The 20,625-nt window shown below is 43.8% G+C and overlaps 1 protein-coding gene and 1 long non-coding RNA gene across 2 annotated transcripts in view; both read left to right on the plus strand.

Annotated features, from left to right (window-relative positions):
* The window catches only part of LOC309624815 (uncharacterized protein), a 48,200-nt gene that overhangs the window by 19,525 nt on the left and 8,050 nt on the right, over nt 1–20,625 (plus strand). The window contains exon 5 of the mRNA XM_082383507.1: nt 4,233–4,400. Within this exon, the coding sequence (XP_082239633.1) occupies nt 4,233–4,400 (168 nt within the window). The remainder of the gene's footprint in view (nt 1–4,232; nt 4,401–20,625) is intronic.
* Nucleotides 10,863–15,941, plus strand: LOC309624862. The gene is made up of 2 exons (XR_014242176.1): nt 10,863–12,313; nt 12,648–15,941. It is a non-coding gene; the product is annotated as an uncharacterized lncRNA (long non-coding RNA).

Genomic DNA, 20,625 nt, shown 5'->3' on the forward strand with positions numbered 1-20,625 from the left:
TATTATTATTACTATCATTCCCTAATTGTGGACATTTAAATTCTAATTTTATTCTATTGCAAGTAACACCGTAATGAACCTCTCTGCTCGAGGGCCTCCCACCTCCAAACTAAGCACCCCGGTGACAGAGTGTGAGCAAGGCTTGCTGCGGAGACCCTTGGCTGAAAGTTAGGACAGCAGGCATTTGCCACTGGAAGCCTGGGGACAGGGCAGTCCAAGCAGGGGAACAGCATTGGTAAAGGCTCAGAAGCTTGAAAGATCGTGGGAGCTCTGATGTGCTTGGTTTGACCACAATTCTTGTCCCCATTTTACTCCTTTCTGGAGTAGCGGTGGTGTGAATGCTGGGTGTGCTGGCCCAGGGGGTACCTCTTTCTCAGGCTTAATCCTGTTGATTTTCAAGTTGAAGTTTATGAGCCATCTGCTCACATCCAGCTGTTGAGGTGGCCACTTCCTCCTCCTTCCCCTTGACCACATCACTCTGCTCTCTGAGCCTGGGTTTCCTCATAAGTAAAACAAGGCAGGTGGACTTGTTGGTTTCTACCCTCCCTTCTGCCTGGGGTTGGGTGCTTAAGCCCACTCTGGGCTCTCTCTTTGCTGGGATGCTGGAGGCGCCCGCTGGTGGCCAATATTGGCCATGCAACCCAGAAATGGGCTTGGCAATCTGCCTGGCCCTCTGAGTGGGTTTAAGTGTGCATGTGGGTGTGAGTGTGCCTGTGTATTGGAATGGTACACAGGGGATATGTGACAGCCTCATGATACATAAAATTCAGAGCTTTTCTAACTCTCTGATGGCAAAAGATGGCAAAAATTTTCTGGGGCCTTCCAGGGGCACCCAGGGTTGCAAAATTTCCTGGGGCACCCATCTTACTAGTACACATTGAGAACATTACTCCTCTGCTCAAAATCTCATCCTTAAAAAAAAAAAAAATCTCATCCTTGTCCCTCTGATGAGCAGGGTAAATATCAAACTCCTGGCCAGGACATTTAGGGTCCTTCAGAAGCTGACCCCTGCTTGTTACCAATGGCCCCTGTGGCCCCTTTTTTCACTCTTGTCTTTCTTTCCTGTCCTACTCCAGGCAAGCTACCTGACCCATTCCCATCTTCTAGTCTCTGCTCATGCTGGTTCTTTTTCCCAGAGTGTCCTACCCTCTCCTTTAGTCCCCATAGCATCTTTCAAGACTTGGCTAAATGCAACCTCCTCTAGGAAGACCTCTTGGATTTTTCCACTTGGGTCTGAGCTCTCCTTCCTCTGAACCTCCCAGTAAATACATCTGTCTCCTGGTATACAGAGAACTAGGGCTTACCCAGGTAACTCGGGTTGAAGATATCCAGTTCAGTAGACCCTCAGATATGGCGCAGACTCCATGTCTGCTCCATGTCTGAGTCCTTCCAAACATTGGTATCCAGGCTGCCCTCTGCAGAGCCCTGACTCCCATCCTCTCCTCCACCTCCTCTGAGCCCTTGGCTTTAGCCAGAAGGGGCAGCTTTCGTGGAAGGAGGTCTGGTAGTAGAGAAGAAATACATGAACCTTGGGCCAGACTCCTATTGGACACTGCCATTCAAAAGGCAAATGGCTGCCCAGCACACAGCCTCCAGCTGCTGAGCTGTGTGTGGGAGGCTGGTCTCTGGGTGAACGAAGGGTCAGATCCAGTCACTGCCCAGCTCTTTCCTTCAAGGACAGAAGTCATAACTGCAGCCCTAGCAATAATGCTCTTGGTTATTTGTAGAAGTCTGCTATTGTCAGTTTGTTGTGCTCTCTAACATGAAATTCTCATACAACCCATTTGTAGATGAGGAAACAGGGGATCAGAGAGGCTAAGTAACTTGCTCAAGGTCACACAGCTCTGAGTGTGAATGCTCAAACTCAGTCTCTGCTTTCCAAGCATCTCCAAATCCTGTGCAGTTGCTGGAATACTCTGCTGTCACTGTGTCTTGCGCAGAGTAGGTGATTAATGAATTCCTGGATAACAAAACACGGACATAATGAACATACAGCTATCCCTTTCTGCTAGTCTTCCAGGCTGCCTCAGGTCCACATGTTCACCTTTGTGTGTGGGAAGAGTCCCAGAACTGGGATTGTCTGAGAGGGGAATGGCTCCAGGGGGCTGAAGGGGTGGTGGTACCTGGATCCCAGGAGGGGTGAATTCCCTGCGTCTGGGTTTTAGGGGTAGTAGGTCTTGGGCATGGCGAGGACTGGCACCTGCTGGTCCACTGGCCCAGCTGGTGTATGGCCCATGGATGTTGCATAACTTCAGAAGCCACAGAATTGTGCTGTGGCCAGGACTGGCCTACAGGGTAAGGACCTGGAATTAATCCAGATTCCCTGAGGAGAAGATACCAAGACAGACGAGATGTGCAAGAGATTTATTAGGGGACATATCTGTAAGGGGAAATGGGGAGGGAGCCAGGGGACCCTGGGAAAGCATCCGACCTTGATGCGGATCTGACCCCGATGTGAAGGAGGAAGGGAAGGGAAGAAGGCTGAAAGGAAGCATTTTTGACTGTAGAGGATTCTAAGAAAGTTCTTAAGGCCAGTGGGAGTCTTCTAGCCAAGATGCCTGTCAGAGGGGTCCCACCTCTCCTCAAAATGGGTCTCCTTTGTATTCTTGCCACGCGCAGTCACTGGTGTGTGGGAAGCACAGCCTCCGCAGGCACGACTCATGATGTGCCTAGTGGTGGAAAGGCAGGCATCATAAGTGATGGTGAGAAAACCCTTTCTGCAGTGGTGCTGGTGTGAATGCTGTGTGTGTTGGCCTGGGGGTTCCTCTCTCTCAGCCTTAATACTACTGACTTTCAAACTGAAGTTTAAGAGCAATCTGTTCATGTCCAACTGTTGAGGTGGCCCTCCCTCCCCTTCTATGAGTCTCGGCTTCCCACATGTAAAATGGTCATTAAGGCCTAGAGCGCAGCTGCTGAAGCCGTTGGTCAGTTTCGTTCCCCAGGTAGAGATCTGAGAGGGGCTTTCTCACCGCCGCCGCACTGGCCTCCCGGGTCCTCCTGTCACCAGCCTGGCCTGGAGAACAGCCACAGGTGCCCACAGCTGGAGGGAAGGGGAATTTGGGCCCCTGGAAACCCAGGAGAGAAGCTGATTGGCCCAGCCTGGGTCAGGGGTCTGGCTCTGGTCCAATCAGCTATGGCCAGTGGGTGGAGCCACTTGCCAGGCTGCCCATTCTGTAGGGCCTCGGGAGGCTGCTCTCTGAAGTGCAGGTGTCATTCATGGGGCAAGGGCACTGGCAGGGCAGGTGAGGCAGTGCAAGGTGTTGGTGGCATTCTCTTGCTGAATGTGTCAGTGTGACACACCTGGTGGCTCCATGAGGCCAGGAGCTGGACTTTTTTTTTTTTTAATTTACTTATTTTATTTATTTTAGGTTGTGTTGGGTTCCACATTGCTGCGCGCCGGCTCTCCCTAGTTGCAGTGAGCGGGGGCTACTCTTTGTTGCGGTGCGCGGGCTTCTTACTGCAGTGGCTTCTCTTGTTGTGGAGCACGGGCTCCAGGCGCGTGGGCTTCAGTAGTTGTGGCACGCAGGCTCAGTAGTTGTGGCTCACAGGCCTAGTTGCTCCGCGGCACGTGGGATCCTCCCGGACCAGGGCTTGAACCCGTGTCCCCTGCATTGGCAGGCGGACTCTTAACCACTGCGCCACCAGGGAAGCCCCCGGAGCTGGACTTTTGTTTGTCGTGGTGCTGGGACCTGTGCTCTGCCTCCCCCCAGGAGGGTGTGGGCTGGCCTGACCTGCTATTGCCCACCCTGAATGGCTGACCTCTGCTGGCCGTGACAGGCACTATGCCTACCTGATGGCCTCCATCCCAGGGAAGGAACTTCAGGATCTGTCTTCCCATTAGCCTGGAAGCCTCAGGTAGGCAGGGAGCACTGAGATTAAACAGCCCAGGCTGTAGTCTTGGGTTTGGGTCTGGCTCTTCTACTAACTTGAGCAAGTTCCTTCTCTCCTCTGGCCTCAGTTCCCTCATCTGCGAAGTGGGTATCATCACACTGAGCTTGTGGAGAAGAGGCTGTGTGGTGTGGAGGTCTGGGGCTCAGTGTTCAAGCCAATTTGAATTCGGCTTATCCCGTTACTTGCTTTGTGACCTTGGGCAAATTAATCACTCTCTAGAAGCCTCAATTTTCCCATTTATAAAATGGGAATGAAGAATCTCTCTTTTGTTCTTCAAAAGGTAATGTGCTCTGCACCAGCTGGGGGTACACTCACTCATTTCTTATCCTCTCCTCTTCCAGGACCCCAGCCCTCACAGCTCCCTGGCTAATGAGTCAAGCAGTGATCGGTGTCAGGCCCACAGTAGGGACTCAACCATGCAGGAAGAGTGGGAATGTACTGCAGAGCTCCTGCCCGGGGGGCCGCCACATCATCCATTCAGAGTTTATGGAGTACTCCCTGCCTGGCAGGTAAGTCCTGGCCCTGAGGGGTTCCCGGGCACTTCTGCACAGGGCAGGCTGTGTCCTTCTGTGTGAACACTCACTGCAGGCTTGAGAGGAGCCTGTCTTGGATGTCTGGACATCTGGACATCAATCCAGTCTTTGCTACTCAATCCCTGTGTGGCCCCCCAAACTAAACAAAGATTCCATGAGTTGGGGAGGGAGGAGACTCATGGGAAGTGAGAGGAGAGAATGGATCTCCCCGTTGGGTCTGGGGATCCAAGCATGGAGAGGCCTTGGGCCTCTGGGGCAGCCGAGGAGGTGGGAGGAGCCTGGACCTCCTTGTGCCATGACAGGTACTGGAGTAGAAGTGGAAGTCATCTGGTGGGCACGCCTAGGCGGATGGGCCTGATGTAGCCTCACAGAGCTCCCAGGAGCAGCACAAGGCTTCCGTGTGCCCAAGAGGGTTTCCCACCGCCTGGAGAGGTCTGGATTCAGCAGTGTGTGTCTGATATGCCCAAGAGTGGCACAGACAAGGCACAGAGGGTGGGAGGATCCGGAGAGGCAGAGGTGGAGCCCAGAGGGAGGCCTTTTGTGCTCAGTGGGCACCTATGTCTGATGTCCAGACATCTTGTGGGAGGACAGCAAGGCAGATGCCCAAGAACTGCATCTTCCTCATGTTCCCCCTCCCCTGCCTCAGCACCACATAATCGCCACCCCAACCCAAGAACTGAGATGTAGTCTTGACTAAGATGAAGAGTGCTCCATCCAAGTGAAATGAGGGCTCAAAATAGAAATACAATCAGCTAGATAAGAAAGTTCTACTTCTCATGTACCTTGGTTTGTAGTCTGAGATTTGTACCTGCCACCCAGGGATAAAGAGGACGTGACACAGGTTCATACAGGTGAGAAGAGGTGGCTTTCAAAGATAATCAAACTAACATTAGTCTTTACATCTGTAATGCCGGACAACAAAACTTCCACAGATTATTAGGGAAAAGATCTGTGATCCAATTCTTTGTCCCAGTCAAGATACCATTAATTCTGTCAGGGCATTTTTGGGGCTCATGAAGACTGAACAAAATACTCAAAGAAATACTCAAACCAAATGAAACTGGGTTACAAGAGAGATTTCAAGATATGGGATGAAAAAGCATATAGGAAATAATAGGAAGAAATGGCTACATGTAGTTAAATCTAAATGAATGATGATGTGATTAATAATTTGTGATTTTTTAAAGTATAGATTCTTGAAACAAAGCCATTCTGTAAGGGAAAACTTATTAAGAGTCAGAAATGAAATGATCGAAGTCCGCAGTATCCAGCGGGGCAGCCACTAGTCACAGGTGGCTCTTTACGTTTAAATTAATTAAAATTAAATACAATCCAATATTCAGTTCTTCAGACGCACTAGCCACTTTTCACGTGTTTAATGGCCACACATGGGTAGTGGTTACTGTATTGGCCATTGGACATAGAACATTTCTATTATTGCAGAAAATTCTTTTGGACATCGCTGGTCTAAATTATGCAAATAATATAACAATTCCATGGAGGGGAAAGGATGTTTTGGAGAGTAGAGAATAAAAGTATTCTAAAGATCTTTTAAAAGGATAGGGGAGAGGTAAACAGGCGAAACCAGCAGCAAAACTGAAAAGCAGAGTCGAAGTTTTAAATAAGCAAGTGGTGATGGTGGTGGTGATGGGATTTGACATAAGGAAGAAAGAGAAACTTGACCAAGCGAGAAAAGGCAAAGGAGAAAGAGGGAGAAAAATATAATCAGTGGTAAATATGAAATTAAGTGGGAGAAATAAAACTAAGTTCATGGGCTTCCCTGGTGGCGCAGTAGTTGAGAATCTGCCTGCCAATGCAGGGGACACGGGTTCAAGCCCTGGTCTGGGAAGATCCCACATGCCGCGGAGCAACTAGGCCCGTGAGCCACAGTTACTGAGCCTGCACGTCTGGAGCCTGTGCTCCGCAACAAGAGAGGCCGCGATAGTGAGAGGCCCGCGCACCGCGATGAAGAGTGGCCCCCACTTGCCGCAACTAGAGAAAGCCCTCGCACAGAAACGAAGACCCAGCACAGCCATAAATAAATAAATAAATAAATAAATAAATAAAAACTAAGTTCATTAGCTATCACAATAACCGTGATCTGGATGAATTCCCCTATCGGAAGTCAAAGATGTCATTTCCAATAGATATATAGAGAAAAATCCACTGGGACAGAATATCTAAAATGCTAGATAATTTATATCATAGCTTAGATGACAAAAAATAAGGGAAGTGTCAAGGTTTGGAAGCATCAGGAAATCTTGAGTCCACAGAGGTAAACATGTTTTGGAGCCAGCATTTGCCCAGAGGGTATCTGCCTAGCTCTGGTGACTCAAAGTCTGGCTTTAACAGGCTACACAGCTCATGGAACAGAAGATAATTCCTGGGGCCCAATCAACGTGAGAAATAGGGCTCCTGCATAAAGCTAGGATCACAAAGGGCTAGTAAACTAGGAAAAAAAAGTGTCTACAGAGATTTGTCTGTCTCTATCTTCACTGGGGTTGGAGCAGAGGAAAGAAGGGTCTTCCCTGAGAATCTCTGGACGAGCCCAATTTCAAGTGGGTATGCTGCCAGGATCACACTGCCTATATTGTTCCCCGTGTTCCCCTCCTCCAAAAAAATTAACTAAAAATGCAATCTAAAGTATTCCCCAGATGCCTGATGAAGCAATTGCAAATGCTCCCTGGAGAAACACACTTTAAATCTAGGCTTCAAAGAATTCTCACAGATAAACTTCCAAGGAACAGGAAGTCATAGTGAAAAAAAAAAAAACAATCATTAAACAGAAACTACATGAAATGAGTGTCAGCAGAAACAACATTGCTGAATCAGACCAACAACGATTGAATATATTGGAATTATCTATTATAAAATATGAAATAATTATGTGTGGTTTGCTTAAAGAAGTTAAAGAGGTGATAGGATATACGACAAAAGAATGACAGTATCAAAACTGATCAGTTGAATTTGAAAAAGAACCAAATAGAACTTCTAGAAATGACAAATATAATTGAAATTAAAACCCAGTGGTTAACACAACAATGTAAATCAACTGTAACTGAATAAAATAAATTAAAAAAAAAAGCCAATGGATGACAGACTAGTTCTGGGAAAGATGGAGTAAACACACTCTGTCTCCTACTGAATTCAATTATAAACCCTGGATAGAATGTATGGACCAGCTATTTGAGGACTTGGAAAGTAAATGGTATCCAATAGATGAGAGAAGGAAACAAGAACTTGCAGTACAAGTGAACTGGGGTGAGTATCTCATTTTTTTTTTTTTTTCTTCCCTCCAGTATTGCCTGACCTAGACTCAAAAGCAGCCTGAAACTTGGAAGGGTGGACCAGGTACGGGCAGGAAGAGCTCCAAGATAGAGCTTTTGGTCTGAAGAGTAGGAAAGGGGCTCCTAAGGATCAGAGGGAGAGCTTTCCTGTTTATTTTTTCTTTTCTTCCAAGATCTCCCATTCCAGCCTTCAGGCAATCTTGCAGTGGTGGTAGTGGCAATGGTGATGACACCATCAGCCAAGAAGGTACCTAAAATTCCAAGAGAAAGAAAACCTTCTCTCTACCAGAAGACCTGTGACTGCAAGAGCCTGGGCAAATTCTCTTTGCTTTTCCCCCCACTCTCTGTCCTCCCACTGCTTAGCCCCAGACACAGAGGCAGTCATAAGAAGTGCATAGCAGAACTGAGAAACTAAAGCCCCAGATTTCTGGCTGGGGGACTGGGAATGGAGGCCTCAGGGATCCAAAAAATGTTGGGGTGATTGTGAAAAGGAGAGAGCACAAGAGAGTAATCCCATAACTTTGTGTGTGAACTTCCGGGATCACCTCCAAACTGTAGATGTATGGATTTGATCCTAAACAGAATGCCAAAGGTTTTGAGAACTGAACTATGGGGCAGAGCACCACCCAGATCCCAGACTGGCCACCGATGTTGCACATGTAGGATACGTTTGAACAGCACTGCAAAAGGCTTTGAAAACTTAACTGATATTGGAGCTGGAGCCCACAGAAAGTGGGTTGAAACGTATGGCCTGAACCTAGCCTAGGTCAATATATGTATAAATCAACATTCTCCTTAGTAAACAAGACCCAGAGTCACATAACATGATATACAGAATGTCCAGGATACAATCTAAAATGACTTGGGCTACAAAGAGCTAGAAAAATCTCAACTCACAGTAAAAAGGCAATCAATAGATGTCAACCCTGAGAACACACAGATGTTGAAATTATCAAAGACTTTAAACTATCTGGGGACTTCCCCGATGGCACAGTGGTTAAGAATCCGCCTGCCAATGCAGGGGACACGGGTTTGAGCCCTGGTCCGGGAAGATCCCACATGCTGCGGAGCAACTAAGCCTGTGTGCCACAACTACTGAGCCTGTGCTCTAGAGCCCGCAAGCCACAGCTACTGAGCCTGCATGCCAAAACTACTGGAGCCTGTGCTCTGCAACAAGAGAAGACACCGCGATGAGAAGCCCACGCACCGCAATGAAGAGTAGCCTCCGCTCACCGCAACTGGAGAAAGCCCATGCGCAGCAATGAAGACCCAACACAGACAAATATAAATAAAAAAAAAAGAAACTCAGCAAATTTCAAACAGGATAAACTCAAAGAAATCACCTCCCAGATACATTAGAAACAAACTTCTTTAAACTAAAGACAAAGAAAAAAATCTTGCAAGTAGTCAGAGAAAAAAAGCACGTATCTACAGCAGAACGTATCTTTGAATGACTGTTGATATCTCATCAGAAACCAGAGGCTAAAAGGAAGTGAAACAACTTTTTTTAAAATTGAGGTATAGTTAATTTACAATGTTGTATTAGTTTCACTTTGCTGTACACTAGAAACTAATATATATAATATATAACATATAATATATATATATATATTCTTTTTCAGATTCTTTTCCATTATAGGTTATTACAAGATATTGAGTATAGTTCCCTGTGCTATACAGTGGGTCCTTGTTGTTTACCTGTTTTATATATAGTAGTATGTTTATGTTAATCCCAAACTCCTAATTTATCTGTCCCCCCCCACCCGTTATCCCCTTTGGTAACCGTAAGTTTGTTTTCTATGTCTGTGAGTCTATTTCTATTTTGTAAATAAGTTCATTTGTATCATTTTTGAAGTGCTGAAAGAAATGAACCACCAACCCAGAGTTTTATATCTGGTGAAAATATCCTTTATGAATGAAGGTAAAATAAAAATATCCTCAGGTGAAGGAAAATTAAGAGACTTTGTTGCCAGCCCACCTGTTCTAAAATAAACCCTAAAGGAAGTTCTTCAGATGGAACGGAGGTGATACCATAGGGAAACTTGGAACATCAGGAATAAAGGATGAACAACAGAAATGGTAAATAGCTGGGTAAACAGACTGTTCGCCTTCTCTTGAGTCATCTGAAATATGATTGACAGTTGAAAGCAAAAATTATGGCATTGGTAGATGAAGTTTTCAATGTAGATCTAATATATGACAGCTATAATATAAAGGAAGGAGGGTAAAGGGACTTACATAGTGGTGAGATTTCTACATTCCAGTTAAGGTGGTAAAGTATTTCTCCTAAGTAGACAGTGAAAAGTTAAGTATGTATATTGCAATCACAGAAAAATTAAGACTACAGTAAAAAATACAACAGATAAACCAAAATGGAATACTAAAAAATGTTTAACCCAGGGACTTCCCTGGTGGTGCAGTAGTTAAAAATCCACCTGCCAATTCAGGGGACATGGGTTTGAGCCCTGGTCCGGGAAGATCCCACATGCTGTGGAGCAACTAAGCCCGTGTGCCACAACTACTGAGCCTGTGCTCTAGAGCCTGCGAGCCACAACTACTGAGCCCTCATGCCACAACTACTGAAGCCTGCACACCTAAAGCCCGTGCTCCACAACAAGAGAAGCCACCAAAGCAAGAAGCATGCACACCGCAACGAAGAGTAGCCCCCGCTCCCTGCAACTAGAGAAAGCCCACACGCAGCAACAAAGCAGCCAAAAATAAATAACATAAATAAATTAATAAAAAAAAATTTTAACCTGAAGAAAGAAGGAAAGGGGAGACAGAGGAACAAAAAAACAGAGCAAACAGAAAATAAATAATGAAATGACAGAACTAGGTCTAAACATATCAATAATTACATTAAATCTAAACAGACTACACACACCAACTAAAAGACAGAAATGATCAAAATGGATTTTTGAAAAAAGATATAACCATATGCTGCATAGAATTATATTGATATAATGATATAGATAGGTTAAAAGACTAACATACATGTACTAAAAATAATTGAACAATATTCTTTATTTTATTTTATTGATTTATTTATTTTAGGCTACGTTGGATCTTTGTTGCTGTGTGCGGGCTTCTCATTGTGGTGGCTTCTCTTCTTGCAGAGCACGGGCTCTAGGTGCACGGGCTTCAATAGTGGTGGCTCACGGGCTTCAATAGTGGTGGCTCACGGGCTCTAGAGCGCAGGCTCAGTAGTTGTGGCGCACGGGCCTAGTTGCTCCATGGCATGTGGGATCTTCCCAGACCAGGGCTCGAACCCATGTCCCCTGCATTGGCAGGCGGATTCTTAACCACTGCACCACCAGGGAAGTCCCTGAACAATACTCTTTAAATTAGTGAATTTATGATATGTGAATTGTATCTCAATAAAACTGTTAAAAAAAAGATTAAGATACACCATGGCAACACCAATCAAAAGAAAGCTGGAGTGGCTATATTAATATCAATGTAGACTTCAGAGCAAAGAAAATTACTTTGCTTCAAAATGGACTTCAAAATGCATGAAGCAAAAATTAATCAAACTGAAAGGAGAAATGGAAACAGGACTTCAAAATGCATGAAGCAAAAATTAATCAAACTGAAAGGAGAAATGGAAAACTCCACAGTTAAATTTGGAGACTTCAATATTCCTCTCTCAGTAATTAATAGAACAGCTAAATAGAAAATAGCAAGGATATAGAAGAACTGAGCCATAAACCAGCTGGATTAATTGAGATTTGCAGTAGAAAACAAATTCTTTCCAAGTGTGCAAAGAACCTTCACCAAGGAAGACCTTATCTTGGGTGATAAAACAAGTCTTAACAAATTTATACTGAAATCATACAAAGTATATCATTTGATTAAAATGAAATCAAACTAGAAATTTATAGCAGAACAATAATTGGAAAATCTCTAAAACTTGGAACTTAACACATGTATAAATAATTAATGGCTCAAAAAGAAAGTCTCGTGGGAAACTAGAAAATATTCTGAACTGAATCAAAAAATAAAACATACCAAAATTTGTGAGATGCATCTTAAGCATTGCTTAGAGAAAAATTGATAGTATTAAATGACTATATTAGAAAAGAAAAAAGATCTCAAATCAAACATCTAAGCTTTCACCTTCAGAAACTAAAAAAGAAGAGAAATATAAACCTAAAGCAAGGAAATAATAAAGAGCAGAATTCAGTGACATAGAAAACAAGAAAACAACAGAGAAAAACCAATGTAACAAAAACTTGCCCTTTGAAAAGATGAATAAAATTGATAAACTTCTAGGTAGACTGACTAGGAAAAAAAAAGAGAGAAAACACATATTACCAACACCAGGAATGAAAGATGAGTTATCACAATAGACCTCACATGCATTAAAATGCTAATAAGGGAATAATAGTACAAACAATTCTACAAAATAAATTGACAACTTAGATGAAATGAATGAAGTCCTTGAAAGCCACAAACTACCAAAAACTCATCCAAGAAGAAATAGTAACTTAAATTGTCCTATATTTATTAAAGAAACTCAATTTATAGTTGCAAACCATCTGAAAAAGAAAACTCCAGACCCAGAAGATTCCACTGGCAAATTCTACCAAGTGTTTTTTTGTTGTTTTTTTTTTAAGAAATTCACGTTCTTTTATTTATTTATTTATTTATTTATGACTGTGTTGGGTCTTCGTTTCTGTGCGAGGGCTTTCTCTAGTTGTGGCAAGTGGGGACCACTCTTCATCGCGGTGCGCGGGCCTCTCACCATCGCGGCCTCTCTTGTTGCGGAGCACAGGCTCCAGACGCGCAGGCTCAGTAATTGTGGCTCACGGGCCCAGTTGCTCCGTGGCATGTGGGATCTTCCCAGACCAGGGCTTGAACCCGTGTCCCCTGCATTGGCAGGCAGATTCTCAACCACTGCGCCACGAGGGAAGCCCCTACCAAGTGTTTAAGGAAGAAATCAACCTGATCTTTTCACATATGCTATCTTCCAGAAAATATAAGGGAATACTTCTCAACTCATTGATTTTATTTTATTTTATTTTTTAATTTTTGGCTGCTTTGGGTCTTTGTTGCTGCGCATGGGCTTTCTCTAGTTGGGGTGAGCGGGGGCTACTCTTCATTGTGGTGTGCAGGCTTCTTATTGCGGTGGCTTCTCTTGTTATGGAGCACGGGGTCTAGGCGCGTGGGCTTCAGTAGTTGTGGCTCACGGGCTCTAGAGCACAGGCTCAGTAGTTGTGGCGCACAGGCTTAGTTGCTCTACGGCATGTGGGATCTTCCTGGACCAGGGCTCGAACCCGTGTCCCCTGCATTGGCAGGCGGATTCTTAACCACTGCGCCACCAGGGAATTCTTCAACTCATTTTTTGAGGCTACCTTTATCTTGATGCCAAAGCCAGACAAAGATAATACAAGAAAAAGAAAGCTACCTATCAATACCCCTCATGAACATAGATACAAAAATCCCCAACAACATGTTAACAAATTGAATCCAGCAATATGTAAAAAATAAGTGGGTCTTATCTCAGGAATACAAGGCATTGAAGATCAATCAATGTAATCCACTATATCAACAGTCCAAAGATGAAAAACCACATGAGTATATCAACGCAGAAAAAGCATTTAACTAAATTCAACATCCATTCATGGACATCCATAAAATACTTCTATAATGTGCACAAAAACTCTCATAAACTAGGAACAGGGGACTTCTTTAAACTGATAAAAGGCATATACAAAAAACCTATATTGTACCCAATGGTAAAGACTGAATACTTACGCCCTAGGATCAGGAACAAGACAGGGATGTTCATTCTAGTCATTCCTATTCAACCTTGTCCTGAAACTCCTAGTCAGTACATTAAGTCAAGACAAATAAATAGAAGGCATACAGGTTGGAAAGGAAGAAATAAAACTACCCATGTCTGCAGATGACGTGATTCTATATAGAAAATCCCAAGGAATCTACAAAAAAATCTAGAGCTTATAAGAGATTTTAACAATGCTGCAGGATACAAGATCAGCACACAAAAATCAATCATATTTCTACATACTAGCAATGAACAATTGGAAACTGAAGTTTGAAAATTGTATTTACAGTAGCACCAAAAAATGAAATAATTAGGTATAAATCTTACAAAAGTCTTGCAAGATCCGTGCTGAGACTGCCCCCTTTCAAGGGGCTTTCCTGGAAGTCTCATGCAACAATCTGCCGTCACATTTCATTGACTGTGCAAGGGAAGCTGGGAAATGCTCTGCATAAATTTTCACTGTTATGGTCCTGAGGTGGTTCCAAGACCACATAAGCAGAGACTGGCAGCTTCCTCTGGGTAATTTTGGGAATATTGTTTGTCTCAGAGTGGATAAGAGTGGATCACTATGGAGGACATTTTTTCCTTTCCAAGATGTCTGGCTGAATGGACAAGGAGAGCAGCTTCCAGTAACAGCTGAGGGCGTGAACGTCAGATGAGCAATCAGGAGAGAGAAGAGCTGCCTGGGGGAGGAGTCACTGAGGCCTGGCAGCAGTATGTGTGCTAACTGGGCCAGGGCCACCAGTCAGTGCCCACTGAGGCCACAGCCAGAGCCCCTCCTAAGGAAAATGTCATGTGCTCCAGGTAACCTCGTTCTGTCCTGAGTGACCCTGTGCCACCCTTTGCCCCTTGGTCTCAGCTGATTGGACTGAAGCCTGGCACCTAACCCGTGAGCAGCCAGTCCACAGGAGGGCCAGCCACTCACACTCTTGCTCAAAAAATTATCTAGCCATTCAGATTGCCTGGTTCAGGAACTTGACCTGACTGTACGGAAAAAACTTGCAGGTGGGAGCAGAACAAAAGGATGTAGACACTGGGGCAACGTTCTGCCACTGGGGGCCTGGTCTTGTCCTGGATTCCTTGTGGTCTCTCAGCAGCCTGGCCCATGGCACTCCAGCTCAGATTTCCATGAGCTTCCCTCCCAGCTCCTGGTGCAGTCATCCCCACCACCAACTCTCTCCACCTGAGCTAGAGGGTCTCTGCTGCTTGCAACCAAATATAGCAGCCCTCAGCTGTTTTAAATCAAGGTCCTCAAGTGTTTCCTATAGAAATTCAGGAGATTTGAATAATGGAATCAAAGTCAAGCTTTTGGGAGTTCTTCCTGGGGAGGGTGAAACATCTGACATTGTTGTAAATATTCTTGCAAATTCATTTAAAAAGTTCAGCATCGAAGATAGAATTCTTTGTGCTTGCAAGTATAAATATAAATTTTAGTAGAACGCAGCAGCATGGTAAAAGCAATATTCATATCCAATTAGGAAATTCATGGAGCAGAAATGAACTTGGAATCGGTGTGGTGCAAATATAATTGAAAATTGGGATAAAACAAGCTGTGATGCTATATCAATTGAAATGGAAACTGTAGTTATCTGTACGTACACACACACACATACATAGTGATTACACTACAGTATTTTCGTGGCAAAGTTGTTTAATATAAGACATATTTCATTATGGCCACAGGGCCAGGACTAGGGAGAGGGGAACAAGGCACCTGCCTCAGGGGCAAAGTTTAAGGGGCAGCAAAAAACTCAATAATCAAGACAAATAGTATTTTAATGCTATATGTATTTTAAAAATCAAAAATAAATGCAAAAACCATGATGAACAAAATATCCAAATTCTAAATAAACAGAGGATCAGTATTATCAATTTTCTTTCTGCCTCAGGCTCCAGCATGACCTGGCAGAGCCCTGCACAACAGTATGTTTTCTCTTTTTGCTGTCTGTCATCAGTCACAATTTTTAAGTGTTTGATCCTTGGAAGAACTTTGTAAATTATTTTAAGTGTTTACAATGGAATTGGACATTTTGTAAATGAATCCTCTAAATTTTGTTCAAAAGCAATAGAAGACCTTTAATCAGAGTGTTCAACAAGGGTGCCAAAATAAACTTTAACTTTTATCAACTTAAGGTACTATAAACAAAGCTTTCATCAAATTTCAGTTATTTCACACGAGGAAACATTTTCATATATCCCTCAAAAGCAAGGGAGTTGCTGAACAAATTAAGTAATGAGAACGCAAACAGTGGCCAAGATTTAATTTAGAGATTCTCGAATTTTTCTTTGGAATGCCTGGATTTTTGGGAAGAATATTTTGATGGAGTTCCTATCATAAATTGGGAAAATTTATATTTTGTACTTGGATTGAAGGGAAGACAGAGGCTTATGGTTTTGCCACATTTACAACTGGCAAAATATTAAAAAGAATTATAAAGTCAACTTATATGAGAATTTTATCTTCTCATAATATTTGTTAAAGAAAGGTATTCTAAATGGAAATACACTGCGTGTGAAAATATTGGGGCTGAAATAGTTAACCATTCCTACCTAAAGAAATTAGAATTGAGGATGTCCTCCATTTAGCAGAATCTGCTCTGAGCTTATCAGGTACCTCTGCAGAAAAACTATATTCCTATTAAGAATATTGTAATCTATAGAGAAGAGTCCATGAAGGGTGTCAACAATTTCCATTTTATTAACCATAGTAACTTTGAAGATAATTGCATGCAATTCTTTGAGGGGGAAAAAAGAGACCATATTTCTTCCTTTTTTTGTTTTGCTTATTTTATTTTTTAACATCTTTATTGGAGTATAATTGCTTTACAATGTTGTGTTAGTTTAGACCATATTTCTTAAAAACACATATTCTTTAGAAAAATACCAGTGACAGAATATTAGAAACAGATATGGCTAAGAAATTGATTAAAGTACATGAATGTATAACCAAAGTTCTTTTTATGTTACTTTTAATGCTCAGATAATAAACACCAAAGTTTTAAAAAATTTAATGTACATGTTAAGTAACAATTTAATACATGATTTTAAAAATAAACTTTAAATTTTAGAATAGCTTTATAATTACAGAAAAAAATTACAAAGATGGTACAGAGAGATTCCATAAGTTCCACACCCAGCTTCTCCTGTTATTAACATCTTACATTAATATGCTACACTTGTTATAATTAATCAACCAATATTGATACATTCTTATGAACTAAAGTCCATACTTTATTCAGATTTCCTCAGTTTTTACCTACCATCTTTTTTTCTGTTCCAGGATTAAAGGTACATACTATCAACATAATTTATCATGGTTGATGTTGTCCTTGATCACCTGGCTGACATAGTGTCTGTCAGGTGACTCCCCTGTAAAGTTACTCTTTTCCCCTTCCCATCCTGCACTCTTTGCAAGGAAGTCACTATGCACAGCCCACACTTAAGGGTTGGGGGCTTATGTTCTCCTTCCTCGAGGGAGGAGTATCTACCTAAATTATTTGGAATTTTTTTTTCCACCAGAGATTTGTCTTGTCTTCCTTGTTTATTTATTTATTCAATCCTTAATTTATAGCCCTATGGACTCATGGATATATGTTTTATACTTTGGGTTATAATGCAGTACTTCTTTATTTGTTTGGTTGCTTACCTTGTTCCAGCTCTGGCCATTCTTTTGGTTGGCTCCTGTGTCTTTCTGATAAAGTCCTTGTGCGGTTTTCATGGGAGCATCTGGATTGTAGCATTTTAGACAACTTGGCAATTATATTTTATATACTGATTGATTTTTAAGGAAGGAAAATTAAGTGTAATCCAGTCTAAGATTTTATCCTTATCCTTGAAAGTGGCTGGAGACCAATCCCACCGGGCAGTGCCCTCTCCAGAGCCTGGAGGAGGATGATACATGGATGTCACCAAGGTTCTGGGACTACCCCAAGGGTTCAGCAAGCCCCCAGCAGCCCTCTGGCTGGCCACAGTCCCTGTGGGAGCCCTGCAGGGCCAGCCCTGGAAAGCCCTGGGAAGTATTGAGTCCAGCTCCCCAGACCTAGAGCTGAGGGGCTGAGGCCCAGAGGGAGCAAGCTGCTTCCTCAGGGTCACAGGGTCCAGGCCAGGCCTTCCCCAAGCCATGCATTACACGGTGAAACTCACACTGAAACTGACAGAGGCAGGGCTCCAAACCTGGGCCTCTTTTCCTCCCCTCCCCAGGGCAAGGGGCATTTTAGAGGAGAAATCCCAGGAGAGCCAGGCCTAGGTTTGCTTGGAGTGGATCTCCAGTCACAGCCTCACCCAGGCACTCCCTTCCCAGGAACCGGGCAGTGTGGGTTACTGTTAGGGCCTGCACCCCAATCCTAGCTCCCCCATTCACTTACTTCAGGACCTTGGGCAAGTCACTTCACTTTTCTGAGCTTCAGACCCCTTATCTGCAAGTATAGGTAGTATTAATACCTCCCTCGTGGGGTCGGCAAGAGGGTTAAAGGCTCTAACTTGTGTAAAGGGTTTAGGATCCTGACGTGGAAGGTAAGTGGCACATAAACAATAGTTTGTTGTTACTGCATGTTTTATTATTACTAATAAATGCATTCCAAGGGGCACCTCAGTTTTGCAAGTAAATGCTGTGATCATGAAGACAGATGGATTAGCAGTTTGTAAAACCCCCAAACCCAGCCAAACTACGAAGGAGGAGGCTGGTGGTGCCCAGAATTGTGACCAAATGGTTCTCTGTGACTTCAGATGATGAACCTGCTGCAGGTTTGCTGGGGGAGCTCATAAAGCGCAATTGAACAGAGTGACTGCTGAGGGTGGGCTGGGGCCGCCTTCCCACCCAGGCCATCCACTGCCGGCACTGCCCAGCCTCCCAGCACGGGGCTCCCCAGCCCTCCCCTCTGCCCTGATCCCAGCTGGGAGGGAAAGGTGACCTCACTGGCTGCAGCTAGGTTGCAAAGGGAGGCTTTGAGGGGACAGCGGCAGATGGCAGCTGCACGCCTGACTGTGCTGGAATGCTGTGTGCATGGAGACGCCTTAGTTACCAAGCGCTCAGGTCTGCAGGCTCTGCACCCACCCACACATGCACTTCCACGTGAGGTGGGAAGAATTATGGCCCCCAAAGCATTATGGTGCAAAGATGTCTACATCCTAATGGCAGAACCTGTGAGTATGTTACCTTACTTGGCAAAAAGGGACTTTGCAGATGTGATTAGGGAACTTGAGATGGGGAGATGATCCTGGATTATCCAGGTGGACCTAATGTAACCACCGGGTTCTTTACAAAGGAAAGAAGGAGGCAGGAGAGAGAGAGATTTTCTGTTGGCTTTGGAGATGGAGGAAGAGGCCACAAGGTAAGGAGTGCAAGCAGCCTCTGGAAACTGGAAAAGACAAGGACCAGATTCTCCTCTAGAGTCTCCAGAAGGACACAGCCCTACCAACCCATTTTGGACTTTTGATCTCTAGAACTGTAGAATAATTAATTTGTTGTTGGTTTAAGCCACTATGATTTAAACCACTAGATGTTTTAGTACACCTTTTATATTCAGCATCCAGATCGAGAAACAGAATGTTGCCAGCACCCCCAAAACATCAGCCATTCACAGATCACCTTCCTGATTTTTGCCTCGTCCACGTACCACTACATGCCACCTGTGGCATTTTTCTTACAATTATTTACTTAACATTTTTCTTTAAATATTTACACCTCTACTTAACCGGATCTATTTGAAAAGAAACTTTCTATCACTTTGTTGAAAGTTAAAAACCATTACAATGACCCATTATTTATGGTAAGTATTCTATTTGAAGGCAAGTATAAAAATAATTGTTACTAAATTCCAGCTAGACCCTCCTACCTGCTGGAGGCTCTGGACCTGAGGGCTGCTCTTTCTTTATTTAAAAGGGCAGTTAGGGACTTCCCTGGTGGTCCAGTGGTTAAGAATACATCTTGCAATGCAGGGGACACCGGATCCATCCCTGGTTGGGGAACTAAGATCCCACATGCCATGGGGCAGCTAGAGAGCCCACGTGCCGCAACGAAAGATCCCGAGTGCCGCAACTAAGACCCAACACGGCCATAAATAAATAAATAAATTTTAAAGAAGAATTCTTAAAAAAAAAAAACGGGCAATTAGCAGAAGGATTTGAGAGGTGTTAAGGACTGACTTGTACCATGCCCAGGCTTTCACTTGTATCTGATCATAAGGATCGAAAGATAAATGAAAAAGAACTTTAGATAATGCCATTTAATGCCAAGTCTGCGTCTGCCCCTCTCACTTATGTCCCAGGCCACCAGCATTTACCCCCAACTCATGAAAAAGCAGAGGGCTCGTTTCTGACTCCTCTCAGAATGACCTGCAACTCACTAGCTGTGCAAGCCCAGATGGGTGACTTAGCTTCTCTGAGCCATAGTTTCTTCACTAGCAAAGAATGAAAACACAGCTGATTCTCATTATTCGTGGTAGTCATGGTCTGTAAAGTAGTTGGGAACACTGAATACTGAGCCATTATTCCTAGGGAAAATACAGGATTAGGTTTCTTTGAGCCTCTGGTCACATTTTTTCAATTGATCAATACCTAACCTTGTGTTATGTGTATTTCTGTTCAGATACCTTATTTAATATATATTGTTGAAAATGAACATACCTGTTTTCTCTGTAAGGCACATCACAGCCTTCATTCAGTTAGGAATACTAGAAAGCACTTCAGCACTATGCTTGGGGCCATTTAAAATAGCAGATTGGGACTTCTCTGGCGGTCTAGTGGTTAAGACACGCTTCCACTTCAGGGGGCATTGGTTGGATCCCTGCCGGGAGAACTAAGATCCCTCATGCCACACCATGCGGCCAAAAAAAAAAAAAAAAACGAAATCACCAACAAAAAGCACAAAATTGTGAAGAGCTCAGCAGTAAACGGACCACGGAAAGGACACGTTAACAGTGCGAGCTGAAACAGGAAGGCGGAGCATCGATCGGCTTGCTGGACTTCAGCTGGGAACGTGCACGGGGGGCCACTCTGCGCATGTCCGCCAGCGACCCTGAAGGCACAGTGAGTATTGATTGGGAGTTAAAACACATTTCATTGAGCAGGCGCGTTGGCAAATCCGGGATCCGTGAACAATGAAGATGGAGGGCAGCACCAACTTCCC

This window comes from Balaenoptera borealis (assembly GCF_965194805.1).
Source record: "Balaenoptera borealis genome assembly, chromosome: 3".
Classification (NCBI taxonomy): domain Eukaryota; kingdom Metazoa; phylum Chordata; class Mammalia; order Artiodactyla; family Balaenopteridae; genus Balaenoptera; species Balaenoptera borealis.